This window comes from Aphanomyces astaci (assembly GCF_000520075.1).
Source record: "Aphanomyces astaci strain APO3 unplaced genomic scaffold supercont1.134, whole genome shotgun sequence".
Classification (NCBI taxonomy): domain Eukaryota; phylum Oomycota; class Saprolegniomycetes; order Saprolegniales; family Verrucalvaceae; genus Aphanomyces; species Aphanomyces astaci.
Genome location: NW_009798397.1, coordinates 64429 through 78612, shown reverse-complemented (window position 1 = coordinate 78612; position 14184 = coordinate 64429). Strand labels below are relative to the sequence as shown.

General features: G+C 49.9%; 4 protein-coding genes across 4 annotated transcripts; 1 reads left to right on the top strand and 3 right to left on the bottom strand.

Moving 5' to 3' along the window:
* The first annotated feature begins 242 nt into the window (after nucleotides 1-242).
* H257_18072 (hypothetical protein) lies at nucleotides 243-4926 on the top strand. The gene is made up of 8 exons (XM_009847082.1): nucleotides 243-787; nucleotides 850-1087; nucleotides 1139-1245; nucleotides 1574-1840; nucleotides 1892-2248; nucleotides 2343-2405; nucleotides 3238-3312; nucleotides 3407-4926. Exons 1-8 carry the CDS (start codon nucleotides 251-253, stop codon nucleotides 4157-4159), a joined length of 2397 nt encoding a protein of 798 aa, XP_009845384.1. The 5' UTR covers nucleotides 243-250; the 3' UTR covers nucleotides 4160-4926.
* Nucleotides 4927-5422: 496 nt separating this feature from the next.
* On the bottom strand, nucleotides 5423-5968 carry H257_18071 (hypothetical protein). Its single transcript, XM_009847081.1, has one exon. It carries the CDS (start codon nucleotides 5789-5791, stop codon nucleotides 5441-5443), a length of 351 nt encoding a protein of 116 aa, XP_009845383.1. The 5' UTR covers nucleotides 5792-5968; the 3' UTR covers nucleotides 5423-5440.
* A 216-nt stretch (nucleotides 5969-6184) lies between these two features.
* Nucleotides 6185-8113, bottom strand: H257_18070 (hypothetical protein). The gene is made up of 8 exons (XM_009847080.1): nucleotides 7828-8113; nucleotides 7700-7766; nucleotides 7534-7654; nucleotides 7402-7482; nucleotides 7048-7345; nucleotides 6935-6990; nucleotides 6656-6829; nucleotides 6185-6598 (listed from the first exon to the last, which is right to left on the bottom strand). Exons 1-8 carry the CDS (start codon nucleotides 8084-8086, stop codon nucleotides 6455-6457), a joined length of 1200 nt encoding a protein of 399 aa, XP_009845382.1. The 5' UTR covers nucleotides 8087-8113; the 3' UTR covers nucleotides 6185-6454.
* Nucleotides 8114-8630: 517 nt separating this feature from the next.
* H257_18069 (hypothetical protein) lies at nucleotides 8631-10201 on the bottom strand. The gene is made up of 2 exons (XM_009847079.1): nucleotides 9214-10201; nucleotides 8631-9155 (listed from the first exon to the last, which is right to left on the bottom strand). Exons 1-2 carry the CDS (start codon nucleotides 10155-10157, stop codon nucleotides 8687-8689), a joined length of 1413 nt encoding a protein of 470 aa, XP_009845381.1. The 5' UTR covers nucleotides 10158-10201; the 3' UTR covers nucleotides 8631-8686.
* Nucleotides 10202-14184: the final 3983 nt, after the last annotated feature.

Genomic DNA, 14184 nt, shown 5'->3' with positions numbered 1-14184 from the left:
GTGGTCAGTTTCACTGTGTTCAAATGTCGTGGGATCTCCAAACTGTCCGGATACAGAACTTTACGCGGGAACTTGGGCTGCATACAGTTTGTAAGCTTAATGTTGTCTGCAATAAATAAATCCAGGAGAATCCAATATAATGACTTTCATGATCTTTCATACGAAATCAAAGACTAATTTAGTATATTTGAATAAAATACCTCACGCAATTTTTTACTCCATTGGCATTTTCAAATCCACAGGTGAAAATATGGCGGGCCGTGGCGCGCCGGCACCGCAAACCCAGCGGATACCATTGGTCGTCGATGAGACCGCTGAAGTCGTGAAGATGCGCTTTCTGAATCACCTTAGGAGCGAAGTGTCGTACGAACAGCAGGCAGAACTAATGCGACAGACAGAAACGTCGTCGTTGTTCGTCGACTACACCAAGTTGTTTGCCGCCGACGTCGACTTGGCGCAAGCGCTCGCAGCCGCGTACTTGCGATGGGAAATTCCTCTACGTCAGGCTGCAGCGGAGTTTTGCGCTACAGGCAGGGAAACGTTTGTGTGCTTTTACAACTTCACGATGGTGCGGAAGATTCGTCAGTTGCGCATGCAGGAGATCGGCAAAATGAACAGTTTTAGCGGCACCGCGACTCGGACGAGCGAGGTCCGACCCGAGTTGCTCTTTGGGGCGTTCACGTGCATCGAATGCGGGGGCGTCGTCGAAGGCGTCGAGCAACAGTTTCGGTACATGGAGCCTAAAAAGTGTGCGAATCCGTTTTGCGGCAACACGAGTCAGTGGGAGGTATGTGTTCGTCTTTCTCTTGTCATGGTCGTCACGGCGACATGGGTATATGGTGGTGGCAGTTGCACCCCGAAAAGAGCGTGTTTGTCGATTGGCAAAAGGTGCGCGTGCAGGAAAACAGCGACGAAATTCCCGCCGGGTCCATGCCACGGTCAATCGACGTCATTCTACGACACGAGAACGTCGAACAGGCGAAAGCAGGGGACCGCGTCGTGTTCACCGGTGCGCTGATCGTCGTGCCGGACGTGTCGAGGTTTGGCAAGAACGGCGGGGAGAACGTTGTCGCGGCGCGACGTGGCGGTACATGCAGATCACGATACACAAATGCATTCACGATACGATCGAATGTAGGGGAAAACAGCTCGCACGGCATGGAAGGCGAAGGAGTTCGCGGGCTCAAAGCCACGGGGGTCAAGGAGCTCACGTACAAGACGGCGTTCTTGGCGTGCTCTGTGCAGGTTACTAATTCTCCCATATTACTATATATCCTTTTATCCAAAATTTGGACTTTTGGGCTGATTTGCCAAATCCGTCGACCGATTCTTTGTACTGACATTTGAGTGTAAAAGTCGACCAATGTCACACTAATTCAATGTTAAAATGGTCCAATGTGAGTGGATGATTTGATTGGCCAGTTGATTCGTGTTGTGGGTTTTGATTGGTCGTTTATCGATTGTCATTGCCGATTGGGTTATTTTGCTCATTGAGAGCAATTTCGACTTGACAATAGTATTCCGACGAGCATGAAGAAGCCATATTTATTGGTGTCATTCGTACTGTTCTTAGACCATGGCCCAGCGCTTTGACCGCGTATCGATCCGGTCTGAAATGGGCGAAGAAACGGAAAACGATTTCTCCGAAGACGAGCTCGAGTCGATCCGACTCATGAAGGCCGATGCAGACCGGTACATGAAGATGGCCAAGTCGCTGTGTCCGTCCGTGTACGGTCACGACGAGATCCGCAAGGGCATTTTGCTCATGCTGTTTGGCGGCGTGCACAAGACCACAAACGAAGGCATCAAGCTGCGAGGAGACATCAACATTTGCATCGTGGTACGGTTTGTCCTGTTCAAAAGTGTGTGGGTTGATATGATATGGGGACAGGGCGACCCGTCCACGGCCAAGTCGCAGTTCCTCAAGTACATTGTGCAGTTCCTTCCTCGGGCGATTTACACGAGCGGCAAAGTCAGCACCGCCGCGGGGCTCACGGCCAGCGTGAGCCGCGACCCCGACACGGGCGAGTACTGCGTCGAGGCCGGCGCGTTGATGCTGTCGGACAACGGCATTTGCTGCATCGACGAGTTCGACAAGATGGACCCCGCCGACCAAGTCGCGATCCACGAAGCCATGGAGCAGCAGACCATCAGTATTACGAAAGCAGGTATCCAGGCCACGTTGAACGCCCGGACGTCGATTCTGGCCGCCGCCAACCCGCAAAATGGACGATACGACAAAACCAAGGCAGGATAATACATGTATTCTAGGATATACTAGTTACTAGTATTACTGTATTACCCCATGTGCTAGCTATGATTCACCATCATCGAATGTGTAGACACTCAAGTACAATGTAAACATTTCGGCGCCGATTATGTCGCGGTTTGACCTGTTCTTTGTGGTACGCAACGGAATATATAAGAATGAGATATATATGTCCAAATGTCAAATACGGAATTAAATGCATATATATATATAATGATGATATATGTTCAAATGTCAAAAACAGAATGTAAGTGGATATATATAGTGATGACAATGGCGTTTTGGGCCTGAATATTGCAATATTTCCGGTACCCTTACAGATATCCAAAAAACGAAAATGTTATTAGAAACAAAATGACCAAAATCACGATTTTTCGTTGCTATTTCGACGTGTACTATTGTGCTTTCGAGTGAAATTTCGTGTTGTGGCGTGGTTTCTCGTTGGAATTTAAATCGATTTGATTGGCTACCTCAGAAGAGCTCAAAATTATTAGCCAATCAAAACCTTCTCAATGAAATTCAACCAATCAGATCGCTTTGGTCGGCGCGATTCGATTGCACCCCCTCCCCAAATTTATACTGTCAAATCGACAATATTTCATCATTATATATGCACGAAATGCCCGTATTTGACACTTCGACATTTTGCGCCTCTTCAACGAGTAAATCCCACGAGGAAGTATTTATGGGATTTAAAACTCTTCAAGCAAGACAAAAGTTTTCAATTTTGATCAGATTTGTTGAATTCGGCCCCAAAAACGCCATACTATCATATTCCAAAATGGACGACCCTTTACCTCCATTTTCCATATTTTGGTTTATCCCACTTTGCCAGAAAATGGAATGTTATTTTTATATTAATATTCCATGTTCTATTATACCAGACGCACCCTACATTCTCTATTATATTATTATACCAGACGAACCTAAAGTTATATTATACCAACCACCCTACATTCACATCGTAGATTCTGGACGAATGTAACGAAGTCGCCGACGAGAAAATCGCGCACCACATTGTAAATCTGCACAAACCGCCCGAGGTCGGTGATAGTAGATGTAGTAGTCCCCTTGAGCATCAGTATGTCTCCACTCCCTCTCCATCCTACGCATCACCCTAACGAATGTGGGTATTAGCTCCAAGTCCATGCGCAAGTGGAGCAAGCGTATCCCGAAGAAGCGCTTCAAAAGTACATCAAGTTTGCACGGACGTTGAACCCGGTGATTTCCCCCGATGCGAAGCGCATGATGGTCGCGTGTTACCGCAAACTGCGCGAGAACGACGTGAGCAGCAACGGCCAAAGCAACATTGCGTACCGAATAACGGTGCGGCAGCTCGAGTCGATGATTCGGCTGTCGGAGGCGCTGGCTCGCATCGACTTAGATGAAACGGTGCAGGTTGTGCATGTCCAGGAGGCATATCGACTCTTGAACAAGTCCATCATCCACGTGGACACGCAAAACATCGACCTGGATGTGGTGCCGCAGCTGGCCACGGACGAAGAAGCGACCGACGGGAGTGACGCCGTGGACTCGCAAGCCCAAGTGGACATTGGCACGAGCGGATCGATCACGTTTGAACGGTTTGCGTGGATTCAAAAGGCCCTGTCGCGATTCATTCGAGATAAAGAGGATGAGATGGAAGCGTTCAAGCAGACCCAAGAAGCAGGTGATGACATGGCCACATGCGGGGTGCTCCAAGGCGAAGTCGTCACGTTCTACTTGGCGCAGCAAGACATCAACTCTGAACACCAACTCGCCATGGAACGCAAGATGATTGTGTCCGTGGTCGACAAGCTCGTCAAGGACGGGTTCCTCCAAGTCGTCGAAGAAGACGACGAGATCCAGGATCGATACTTGACCGTCCATCCAAACTACGCCTTTGAGTAATAAACGCATGATGACTGACTCCGTCGGAAAGCTAGCTAGCTAGGTACGTCATGCAACATGCATGAACGATGCGTCGTGTAACTGAAGGAAGGGTGTACATACATATCCACGTCGAATGGGAGAGGTGGAGATCCTTCACATACAGTAAGTAACCAAACTTATGTGGTGCAATCCATCGCATCCTCGTTCGTGAGCAACGTCCTCATGTCATTCCATCACCAAGGTGCACTATCTTCTCACCCGCCTTACAAACTCCGCGGATCGCCTACCTCGTCGACTGCATCTCCATGGACACCAACCACCCTCTCGTATCCGAGCGGGCACGTCACCACGCGTTGTCTCGACATGATTGAGTACGTTCGCTTCGTTGTCGTCGAGTTCTTCTTCGAGTAGTCAGGCCGCCGCCGTGCCTCTGCCGTCGGGACCAAGTCCTAATGTTCATGGGGTCGTGTGGTTGTTAGTTCCATGATCAGCCACAATCCATGCACCTATCAGAACATGCCATTTCTCAGCGTTTATGCAGGGGTGCGTGAGTCACGCGACCGTGGCATGACTCACGCTTGCCCCTCAAAGACAAGGCATTGGCGGCGGTCGCATAAGTGCCAGCGTCCTTCTGCCGCCGCCATCTCTTCCGTCGCATATGGCCCCGCTGTTCCTTCCACGGTCTTCTCGTAGGACCACAGTACGGTCTGTATACATCCATCCCTCGCGCCGCGGTGATGATGTCGGCGCTTATCCGGTGACATCTGGTTGACGTTGAGCCAAAAAGAACCAATTGCACGCTGCTGTGCATGGAAAATATTCGGTCGGCTGATAGAATCAATTTATAAAATTATATGGAACCTGAGGCAGGGGACCCATTAAAATATGGCGGGCGGCTGGCTTTTTCTGAGTCGACTGCATTTAATGCCCTCCCATACTTAAACCAAGGCAACATTGAACGGGTCGAATAAAACTCCAGCCAATCACAACGCGTCGACGAGGGGTTGAATGTTATCACAGCATATTGTCAAGCGACGCCGTTTGATTGGCTGTTTCTAAAACCCTCGCTTTTGATTCGCCAATACTGGTTCCACCAGAAAAGCCAGTATGGTTCGGGACTACACTTGAAATTTGTATCCATGGGTGATGGCGGCATTAAAATATCGGAATTTTTTTCCCGTTTTTAAAAATACACCGCGCTACATGCCTGGGCCCACAGTGGTATACAAATTCCCATATACTGTCCGGTGAGGTTCAGCTCGCCAGCGATTTGCTTCATTCCAAATTTTGCCCGCCGCATCAGCATGTATTCACAGACCGTCCACGGCATGCAAGCATACAACCCATACTCGATGCAAGACGACTCCCACCTGCGGCAGCGGACGTCCCCTGTGTACAGCTACTCGCAGCAACCTCGCCCGTACATGCCGTACAACAACTCGTCGCCGAGCAAGTCGTCACACCACCACTACCATTCGGACGAGGACGACTTCTACCTCGAAGCGCACGGGTACACGATCGTGCCGACTGTCCCGACGCCTGTGGAACTGACATCGTACGAGTATGGCCGAACACCGACTGGGCGCGTCCTCGTGACATCGGGCAATCAGACCGTCGAGTTCTTCTCGGGCGTGGTGAACTGCCCACCATGCTATATGGAGTAAAAGCGGTGCCGATGAAGCCCCGTTTTTGGAGCAATATTTAAACTATGCTTTGTATATGTATCCTAAGAAGTTGTAATTTAGAGGAATGCACCAATGGACAGTTTTGATAGGAGAAACCCCAGAGTTGGTTTAAATCACCAAGGAATTGCTTTGTTCATGTCAACCTTGCGTTCATGGCACTGTCCTTCCAAATCGGCATGCAAACTCTGGTGACACACTAGCCCGAATGTGCACGCTATTCAAATGTGACGACAAGCAGTGCCTGCTTTATGCCCTACATGCGAAGCTGACGATACCGAGTAAACCCTGTACGCATCGCTACGCACGGAGTTATCGCTTCATGCCGGCTCAGGTCGACATCGTCGGACTACCCCCAAACCAGCGACGAGCGATGTCTATTAGTCGATGGGGCATATCTGCACTACAGCTGCACTACAGTCTGATGTTGAGCCGGCCAAGCCTCCGTTCCGCAATGTTGCTTTCGCGGCTTTTCCAGATGTTCCTTGCATTGTTGTCGTCGAGTGTGCCATCAGGCGACGCCCCTTCCCATCATCGATCAGCCTTGGTTTGCAAAGATATAGGATGAAATCTACGATGTGATTGGTCCATTCCAAAGGTTGCTAACCAATAGAAACACGGTAATGCACTTCTACACGACATGATTGGAATCGCCTCGGATTGTGTCGGATGCATTGCAGGCATCAATGGCTTGCGAGAACGCAGTGATCCACTCGTTCATCTCGCGAAGGGACGACACGCAAAGTCGGATGGGCGTGAGGGTCGCATGCTCCACCTACGCGCCAACACGGCAAAGGGTAGATGCAACCAGAATGGACGACGACGTACGTACCTTGAACTGGTGCGGACGGCGCTTTTCACTCTTGACGCGAATCGTATACCCAGCCAATTTGTACACTTCCACAGGTGCCATGTCGTCTTCGTGGGTGTATATCCCCACAGATCCTTTCCGCACGAGCAACACGAAGAAGAATTTCTCCCAGCGCTTTTGAAATCGAGACCCAACCTAATGTAACGTGCCACCAAGATGGGTTAGTTTTCACACTCGCCAAAAGTATGCCATTTCATATACTCGAGTGATAGCTATGAAAGCATATACAATACACGTTACCATGCGCTCGACATATCCTCGTTTGATCAAGCCTTGCTTGGGGGCGACCTTTTTCCCTACAACCATTCCCGTTCGCTACTATCACGAATACTACTACATCCACACAATGGCACCTTCTTGCTTGGGGGGCGATGCGATTTGTTGGGGGGGTGGACTGTTACCCCTTTCTTGCTCCTCTTCGTCGATGGAAATCACCGTGGCCGTGCGCGTCTCGGTCGTGGCTTGTCCTGCTTCGGACGTGGTCGGTGGCAACGGCAGTCCCTTGGCCAAAGCCGATCGCACTTGTGGACTCATGGCGGATACACAGCCATTACACACGCGAAGCATTTTTTGCGGCAGTCCTGGGAAGAGCCGCAGCCCCAGGCGAGTTGACGAGCAAGGTGCGCACACGAGTTTGGAGCACCGCCGGCACTGGCATCCATCGATCGACATGCCTGTTAAACAACACAAGACACGTGTCGTCGTACGTGATGGCGGCGGTTGAGCAGCGTAAACCCTTCTCCGCAATTCGAGCAGCAGAACGACGATGCATCGGCTGTCCATTCCGCCTGCATTTGTTCGTGTAAGCCAAGAGATTATCAAATGACGTGGCAGCATACGAGAAGGGCTACATCAGGGCCCGGGGTAGCATCCCACCCTGGCAAGACGTCGTTCACAATGTCAATGTACTTGGTGGCTGCGTCCATCGATGGCATCGCCCCCAGCAGCTCCCACTTCTTCCTAACACCGTTGTCTTCAGGGCTTTAGCCAACAAGGTTGTCGTACATATAACTATCCCGGGCCATGCGACCAACGCAGCACGATGCAAACCACGGTCTGGAAGGGTGCATTCCTACCAAGGAACACAGCGCAATGTGATGCTCTGGAGTACGAGGGCTGGACGGATGGCGTACTTGAAGCAGCTGCAAACACTTCGTAGTTAGCTTGGCCACGACAGTCATCGCACGACCCATGACGAGCTTGCTGCGAGAGGGCCCACAGCAAACTCTGCCAATTGTGCAGCGGCCACAGCGCGGGATCCAACGACACAGGGTCGCAGTGTAGGCGGGAGACGAGGGTTGTTACTACTGCCTCAGCCCGAGAAAATTCGGTTGCGAGTTCGGGATCCAGGTCCGCCAAGGCCCCGTCGGGGGCGGCAATGTCGTCCGCCATCGTGTCGAGTCTGTGTTTGGGCGCGACGGTTTCAAACAAGTTTCAACGGGCGTCCACTCGGGGCACAACTTTAAGTCTAACTCTTCGTCGTGGACTTCACCATCCAGCTAATAATGCGCTCGAAACTGGCGACCCCACTGTATCGACGACTTCATTCCACAAATGAATGGCAGCCTCGCCATGATGATCTGCATGCACCCTACTGGTAAGCAGTACTGTAGGGATTTTTCATTGGAAATAGGACCGCTGGGAATAGGGCTCGCAAAAAGCGCCCAGTCCCCCTCTCTATTGTAGTGCTTGGCAAGTGAACTACTATGGTATTTGATTATATTGTCGTGTAGTTTTGGATGTTCCTGATATGCGAGCGATACTGAGATCATTGGTCGATATCGATCATTCAGTAATCGACTACACACTTCCAAATGCTTTGGCTTACACTTTTCACGATGGATCAACACAGCCACACTTCTCTCCCTATGCATTTCTCTACCCAATGTGTAGCATTCAAGTTGTTGCTCGCCATAACACGAGATACCAAAGAGGTGGTGGTGATGACTAGGTGTACTTAAATACTGTAGACTTGCAGAACACTGTCTAGCCTCATCGCGTTGCCGCTCGGTATCGAACGACCATATACACAAGTGTCCAGGCCACAGCCACAACGCCTACGACGGAGTACCGGGACAGTGCGGGCGTCTCGGCATCGACGTCCGCCGCCACCGCAAACGTGTCGTGGATGCGGCGCACGAGTGTCCTTTGCTGCGCCGACGTCATGGCCTGGACCCCGCGTTGGTAGAGGCATTCCTGTGGACAGGATGCATTGGGCTGGACAATGGGCGTCGGGCTGCGATCTCGTGGGGGCGCCACGTGTGTGGGCACCATCTGCAGTAACATGTCGAGCTTGGACGGGCGAAACGACTTGTCGTAGCCGTTGAATGCGTTTGTCTTTGTGTACGGGTTGATGAGGGCGTTGCCGTTGATATGCAGGAGGGTAGTGTTGGGGGACGATGAGGGGAAGAAGTGGGCAATTTCCCCGCACACGGTGGTAGGGTCGTGGGGTTGTACATTCCTAAACCCCAAAACAGCGAACTCTTTAATCAATTCAAGACAACAGAGTGGGAAAATACCCCGCAGCGGTGGCAGCGTATGGGGAAAATGAGTACGGCGACTGACTCAATTCGTACGCGAGCCAGAAATTCTCCTTGTCCCCCCACGAATACATGGGGAATCGGAAGCGCCAGTCTGTGATAAGGAACCACAGCACGTCCATGGCCCGATCATGGCGCCGCTTGTCCACCACAACGATGCTCGAGTCTTGTTCATGGGCACTTTGATTTGTAAAGGCGAGCGATGACTGCGTGCGGACGGACGGCGCGGCCGGCTTTGCCAAACCGAACCGGTGGAACTCAAAGAGTCGGAACAGTTGCTGCAGCGTGTTCTCTTCCGTGACGTGGCCAAGAAGAGGATCCACATACGAGTACTTGAGTCGCAGGAAGGTGTTCTCGACGATCTCGCGATCGTAAAAGAACAGAGTTCCCGTGGCATGGTATGCATCCACGTCCCATAATGTCGCTGGGTCGACAAACAGGATGTCGTCGGCGTCCAGCAAGATGACTTCGTCCAGTCGAGTATGCACAAGGGCCAGAGGCTTGATGAAGAAGTTGCGGAAGCGCTTCGCTTCGTGCCATGTGAGCTTGTCCTGGGCCACCATGTCCGCGCACACGTCGACAACTTCCACGTACGAGTCGGCTCGATGCAGCAGACGCAACGACAGCGCGGACAGTTCACCTAAACAATGGTACACTTGGACGAGATCGTGGTTGCCAAGGCGACGCAACTCCTGAATCAAGGAAATGCCGATGGGAAGCATGCCGTCAAACATTGGCACGATAAAGCCGCGCTTGATGGTGGGCCATGACCCTTGAGCGGCCTCACCGATGGGAGTGATGGGTCTGTCTAGTATCGACACATCCAATGATGTGAAGCTAATGATGACACAAAGCACAGCCAGATACGGCAGGACCCACTCGAGGTATCGCATCCACCTCGGCCGTGGCACTGTCGGCGTCATTCAGATTTCGGAACGCGTTCGCATGCATTTGCCGTCAATTTACCTCCATAAAATTTATCCAGATTGCAGGAACTGTCAAATTTTATGTGGGATGTTTCATTTGTACAGCAAAGTCACCCTGTAGTACATCGTCGTTGGTCTTAAATCGTGGATTTCAACCAGTCACACATGATGACCGTGTTCAGCCAGCCTCTTCCACGTGGGTCATTCCAAGAGTTAACGTGGAGCAATTGCGTGCATCATACCTTGTCTGATTCATTCAGCCAGTTATCCTGAACCTTCTCGAGCAGTCGGCGTAATCGCCTTGGGTCGATGTCCTGCCCAGTGGCCTTCCGAAATATTATATTTATTGCGACCCACTAAAATGATATGAAAATTAGACCTCTGGACCAATTACTAGTACACAGATTTTGCTTACTGTTAATAGATTTCACGATATTCGACGCCCTTGATAATAAATACTTCGTACTTCGTAATTGCTTTCTAATACAAAATATCGATAATTGTTCAAATATATTACTTCACAAAGGAGTAAACAATCCAATACGATGCATTCGCGCGAAGGAATATGATCATCTCGAAATTCACCGGATACATGTGCTTTCTATGGTCTATACTTCGCGACGCTGATGAGCCGTTCAACCATGTTGCTCGTTGGAAGGACACACTTCAAGCAGCAGTACTTGCTTGCTGTTGGTCCCATTCAGCGACGTTTTGGAGCCAAACGTTCGTCCGCTTAGCTCAACGGCGTGCTGGGGACAGCAACAGTGCCAGGGTCCAACACGAACATTACCAATGCATATTTCTCAGCAGCAGCGAGCTCGTCTTCGCGTAACGACAACACCTTCGCCACACTATTGGGAAGTTGGGATAGTGGTGGATTCGTGATATAACCACCATATTGTGGGCCACATTTCAATAAACGCATCATTCCCGGGCAGACCAACATTTCCTGGAGACCCAGGGCACCCCAGGTTCCGTTCCGTGGGTATCTTGGTTACGTTTCAACAGTGGGATCGGATGTTGGAAGCGTTGTCGATTGCGTGTCAAGGGTGGGACTTAGGCGTTGTTGGTTGTTCCGATATGTTGGCCATGGGTCTACACTTTCAGCAACAATCATGCCCTGGGATCACTTTTTACGAATCAGGATTATGTTACAATGTCCCATGCATAAGCGGGATCATACGTATATGTTGCAACGGAGGTCTGAGTTGCTCAGCAGCCGCTGCATATGTAAGGGATTTCAACCAATTGCGACCCGTGCTTTGGTCCACAATCGCCCAGCATGCCTTGTCCTAGAGGCCACATAACATACATAATAACAGTTCACATTTTGCAGTGTATGGCTTAGAACCTGTGCAGTATAGCCGTTGAACGACCACCCCAAGAAGTCTGCTGTTGAAGTCCGTACACGCTTGTCGACCAAGTGTACGAAACCTGCATCGCCCTTCAAACTAGTACCAGCCAAGTCCTCGGTACAGGTCTCGGGCCACAAATCCGTGCAAAGTTTCAACGCAGACGACCTCCGTTGCTGAACCTCGACCAAGTGTATCATGTGTGCATTACATCCCCTGTCTACGTGTGTGTGTGTGGTGTTTGTTGCTGGACTTATCCACGGCGCGTCACTCCATTCTCCTTGCATATCCTCGGAGTCACCCTCGACTTCCCCGCGATCCCCGGCTACCCCGGGTCCCCACGTCTCCCAACCTACCCAGATCACTATGCATTTCCCGGGTTCCCTGAGTCAACTGCTCAACCTCCTGTGTTCCCGACCATCGCAGTTACCCCAGCTTCCGAAACAACCCTCGATATCTTATTATTGTGAGCTTTAACATCTTCACAGATGTAAAGTGCCAATTTATGACGTATGTGCCAATATAGGTCGTACGAAAATGCACCAATCATAGATCGTTATTTGAATATGCACCAATCATACAGTGAACTTCTGAATTTCTATTCACAATTACATACAAAAAGGAAGGTTAAAATTTACGACTTAAATTGGCACTCAAAATTGTAGTAGAGGTTCCGCGTCTTCAACGGCTTCCAATGACTTCAAGCCTTGTCCAATGGACATAAGAACTTAATTAAGGGTTGTTCACCAATTCTCTACCTTTAGGACTATTTTAGAATTCGACAATGATGAAGCGGGACGGAGATATGGCCTTTTTTGAAATCAAATGAAAGTTGTATGTCATAAATTGGCATTTTACGTTAGAGAGATTCCGTACTCATAGTGAAACTATCCACAATATTGGACTTCGCTGCTGTTTCTGGTGTATTTTTTTCCCAAACTAGTATAGTCCTCTTTACCATTGCAAGTCGCTTTTCTTGGGCAGTAAAGACATCGTCAACACTACTACGACTGTCTTCTTCCAAAAGCCACGCCGTCTTCAGCATCGCCTTCAGAGGACCCATCACACCAACATCGAGCGGCTGACACCGACTAGTCGAGTTCGGAGGCAGCGGTTCGACAACACTAAATAGTGTTTCTGTCAGCTTCTCGTGGGTAGAATCAGACACATGACACTCAAAGTTATCCACAACCAGGGCCGATGCGTCATCCAAACATGGCGCAAGTACCTCGTCAAGGTACATCGACCAGACGCGCTCGTCCATCCATGCGTTCTTTTGGACAGCATAGAAATAACCGGCAGGATACGTTGAAAGCTCCTTCTTGTCAATCACGCCACCAGACTGTCCTTTGAGGATAAAAAACAACGGCAACTTCACACCTACAATTTAATTAAGCAAGATATATTTGAAACTATCTTACCGTCTGCTCGAATTGTCAGGACAGCGGTCAGGCGATCTGAATGCTTCTCGCCGTTCGCAACCTTGCTTGACTTGCTAATTTCGGCCAATGTCTTCCCCGGGGGCATGTCAAAGTACACGGTGGTTTCATCGACGTTCAACAGTTGGCTTCGGTCGTACTTGCTCCAAAACGACGCGGCGTATCCCAAGCACACTTCGTCTAGCACTCGTTGGATCACCTTGCTGATGCATGGTGTGCGGTGGCGAAATCGATGTCGCTCGGCAAAGCGTAGCAGCAAAGATCGGAACGAATTGAACGCCACCGCCTCGCTTTTTTTGCTCGCCAAGTACTGGACTAGCCAAGCCTTCTGGTACTGTTTGACCCATTGCATGAGGTGGAACACGCGGACGTAGCGTTCTTCGTCGCGTTGGCCACGCATGAATGCCAAGAGGTCATCCTTGAATGGAATGATCTCCTTGGCTCCCTGACCGCCCATCGTGGCGCAGCGGCTGTGCCTCTTGTTTGCCATCATCTTGTCTTCCTTCGATCGCCAGCCTTGCCAAGTCGAGTACGGGAGGTGCTTTGCACGACAGAACTGGCGCTCGCTGGTTGCGTCTGACCGTTGGAGTACCGATGTTGCTGTCGTCCTCGGTTGTCCAGTCTTGGAATGACAATCAAATTTGATTCAAACATTTGAATCGAGCCAATCACATTAAAGTGAGTTCTGATTGGTTGTATTGCTTAAATTATATTTGTCCAATTACGTGATAGTAACCTACTTCGCCAACAATTGAAATCTATACAGTATTATTTTTGAAGTGTTGCACTGACCGGTATCGTGGTGAAGCAGGAGTTATGCCACCGAAGACATGATGGTAAGCGAATCAAATCGATCACCAAACACGTTTTATTAATGGTATAAATCCATCATCTAATAGCTGCTGTTCGAATGATTGTTCGAACGATTCATCGATGGCGACAACAAGCGTGTAGTGCGGTTGCTGTCAATAGACGATCTCTCTTGGCGATTCAAACGATAGTGGCGTTGAGCTTCACTGCGCTTGCGCTTAGCCAACCTCGATGATGTGGACACATGTATAAGACCAGGAAAAGCTCTATTGCCTAATGCAGGTCCCATTATTCCACCGTAATCTGACACACGAATTTCTATAAACTGAGATTTCCCTAATCAGTAACAAAGTCCATGTATATTTTGCCATTAACTGACGAATTAAAATACTGCTATTACACAGTGTAGTACTACTTCCTCCA

Excerpts from the sequence above, each read along its gene's own strand:
- H257_18072 (XM_009847082.1), top strand. The coding sequence starts at position 251 with ATGGCGGGCCGTGGCGCGCCGGCACCGCAAACCCAGCGGATACCATTG. Across the intron at positions 788-849 it reads GCAACACGAGTCAGTGGGAG|TTGCACCCCGAAAAGAGCGT; the intron begins GTATGTGTTCGT and ends TGGTGGTGGCAG. Across the intron at positions 3,313-3,406 it reads ATCTGCACAAACCGCCCGAG|CTCCAAGTCCATGCGCAAGT; the intron begins GTCGGTGATAGT and ends TGTGGGTATTAG.
- H257_18071 (XM_009847081.1), bottom strand. The coding sequence starts at position 5,791 with ATGGTGGGCAGTTCACCACGCCCGAGAAGAACTCGACGGTCTGATTGC.
- H257_18070 (XM_009847080.1), bottom strand. The coding sequence starts at position 8,086 with ATGGCGGACGACATTGCCGCCCCCGACGGGGCCTTGGCGGACCTGGAT. Across the intron at positions 7,346-7,401 it reads TGCTCAACCGCCGCCATCAC|TGCCGGCGGTGCTCCAAACT; the intron begins GTACGACGACAC and ends GATGGATGCCAG. Across the intron at positions 6,830-6,934 it reads GAGGATATGTCGAGCGCATG|GTTGGGTCTCGATTTCAAAA; the intron begins GTAACGTGTATT and ends ACGTTACATTAG.
- H257_18069 (XM_009847079.1), bottom strand. The coding sequence starts at position 10,157 with ATGACGCCGACAGTGCCACGGCCGAGGTGGATGCGATACCTCGAGTGG. Across the intron at positions 9,156-9,213 it reads TACGCTGCCACCGCTGCGGG|GAATGTACAACCCCACGACC; the intron begins GTATTTTCCCAC and ends TTTGGGGTTTAG.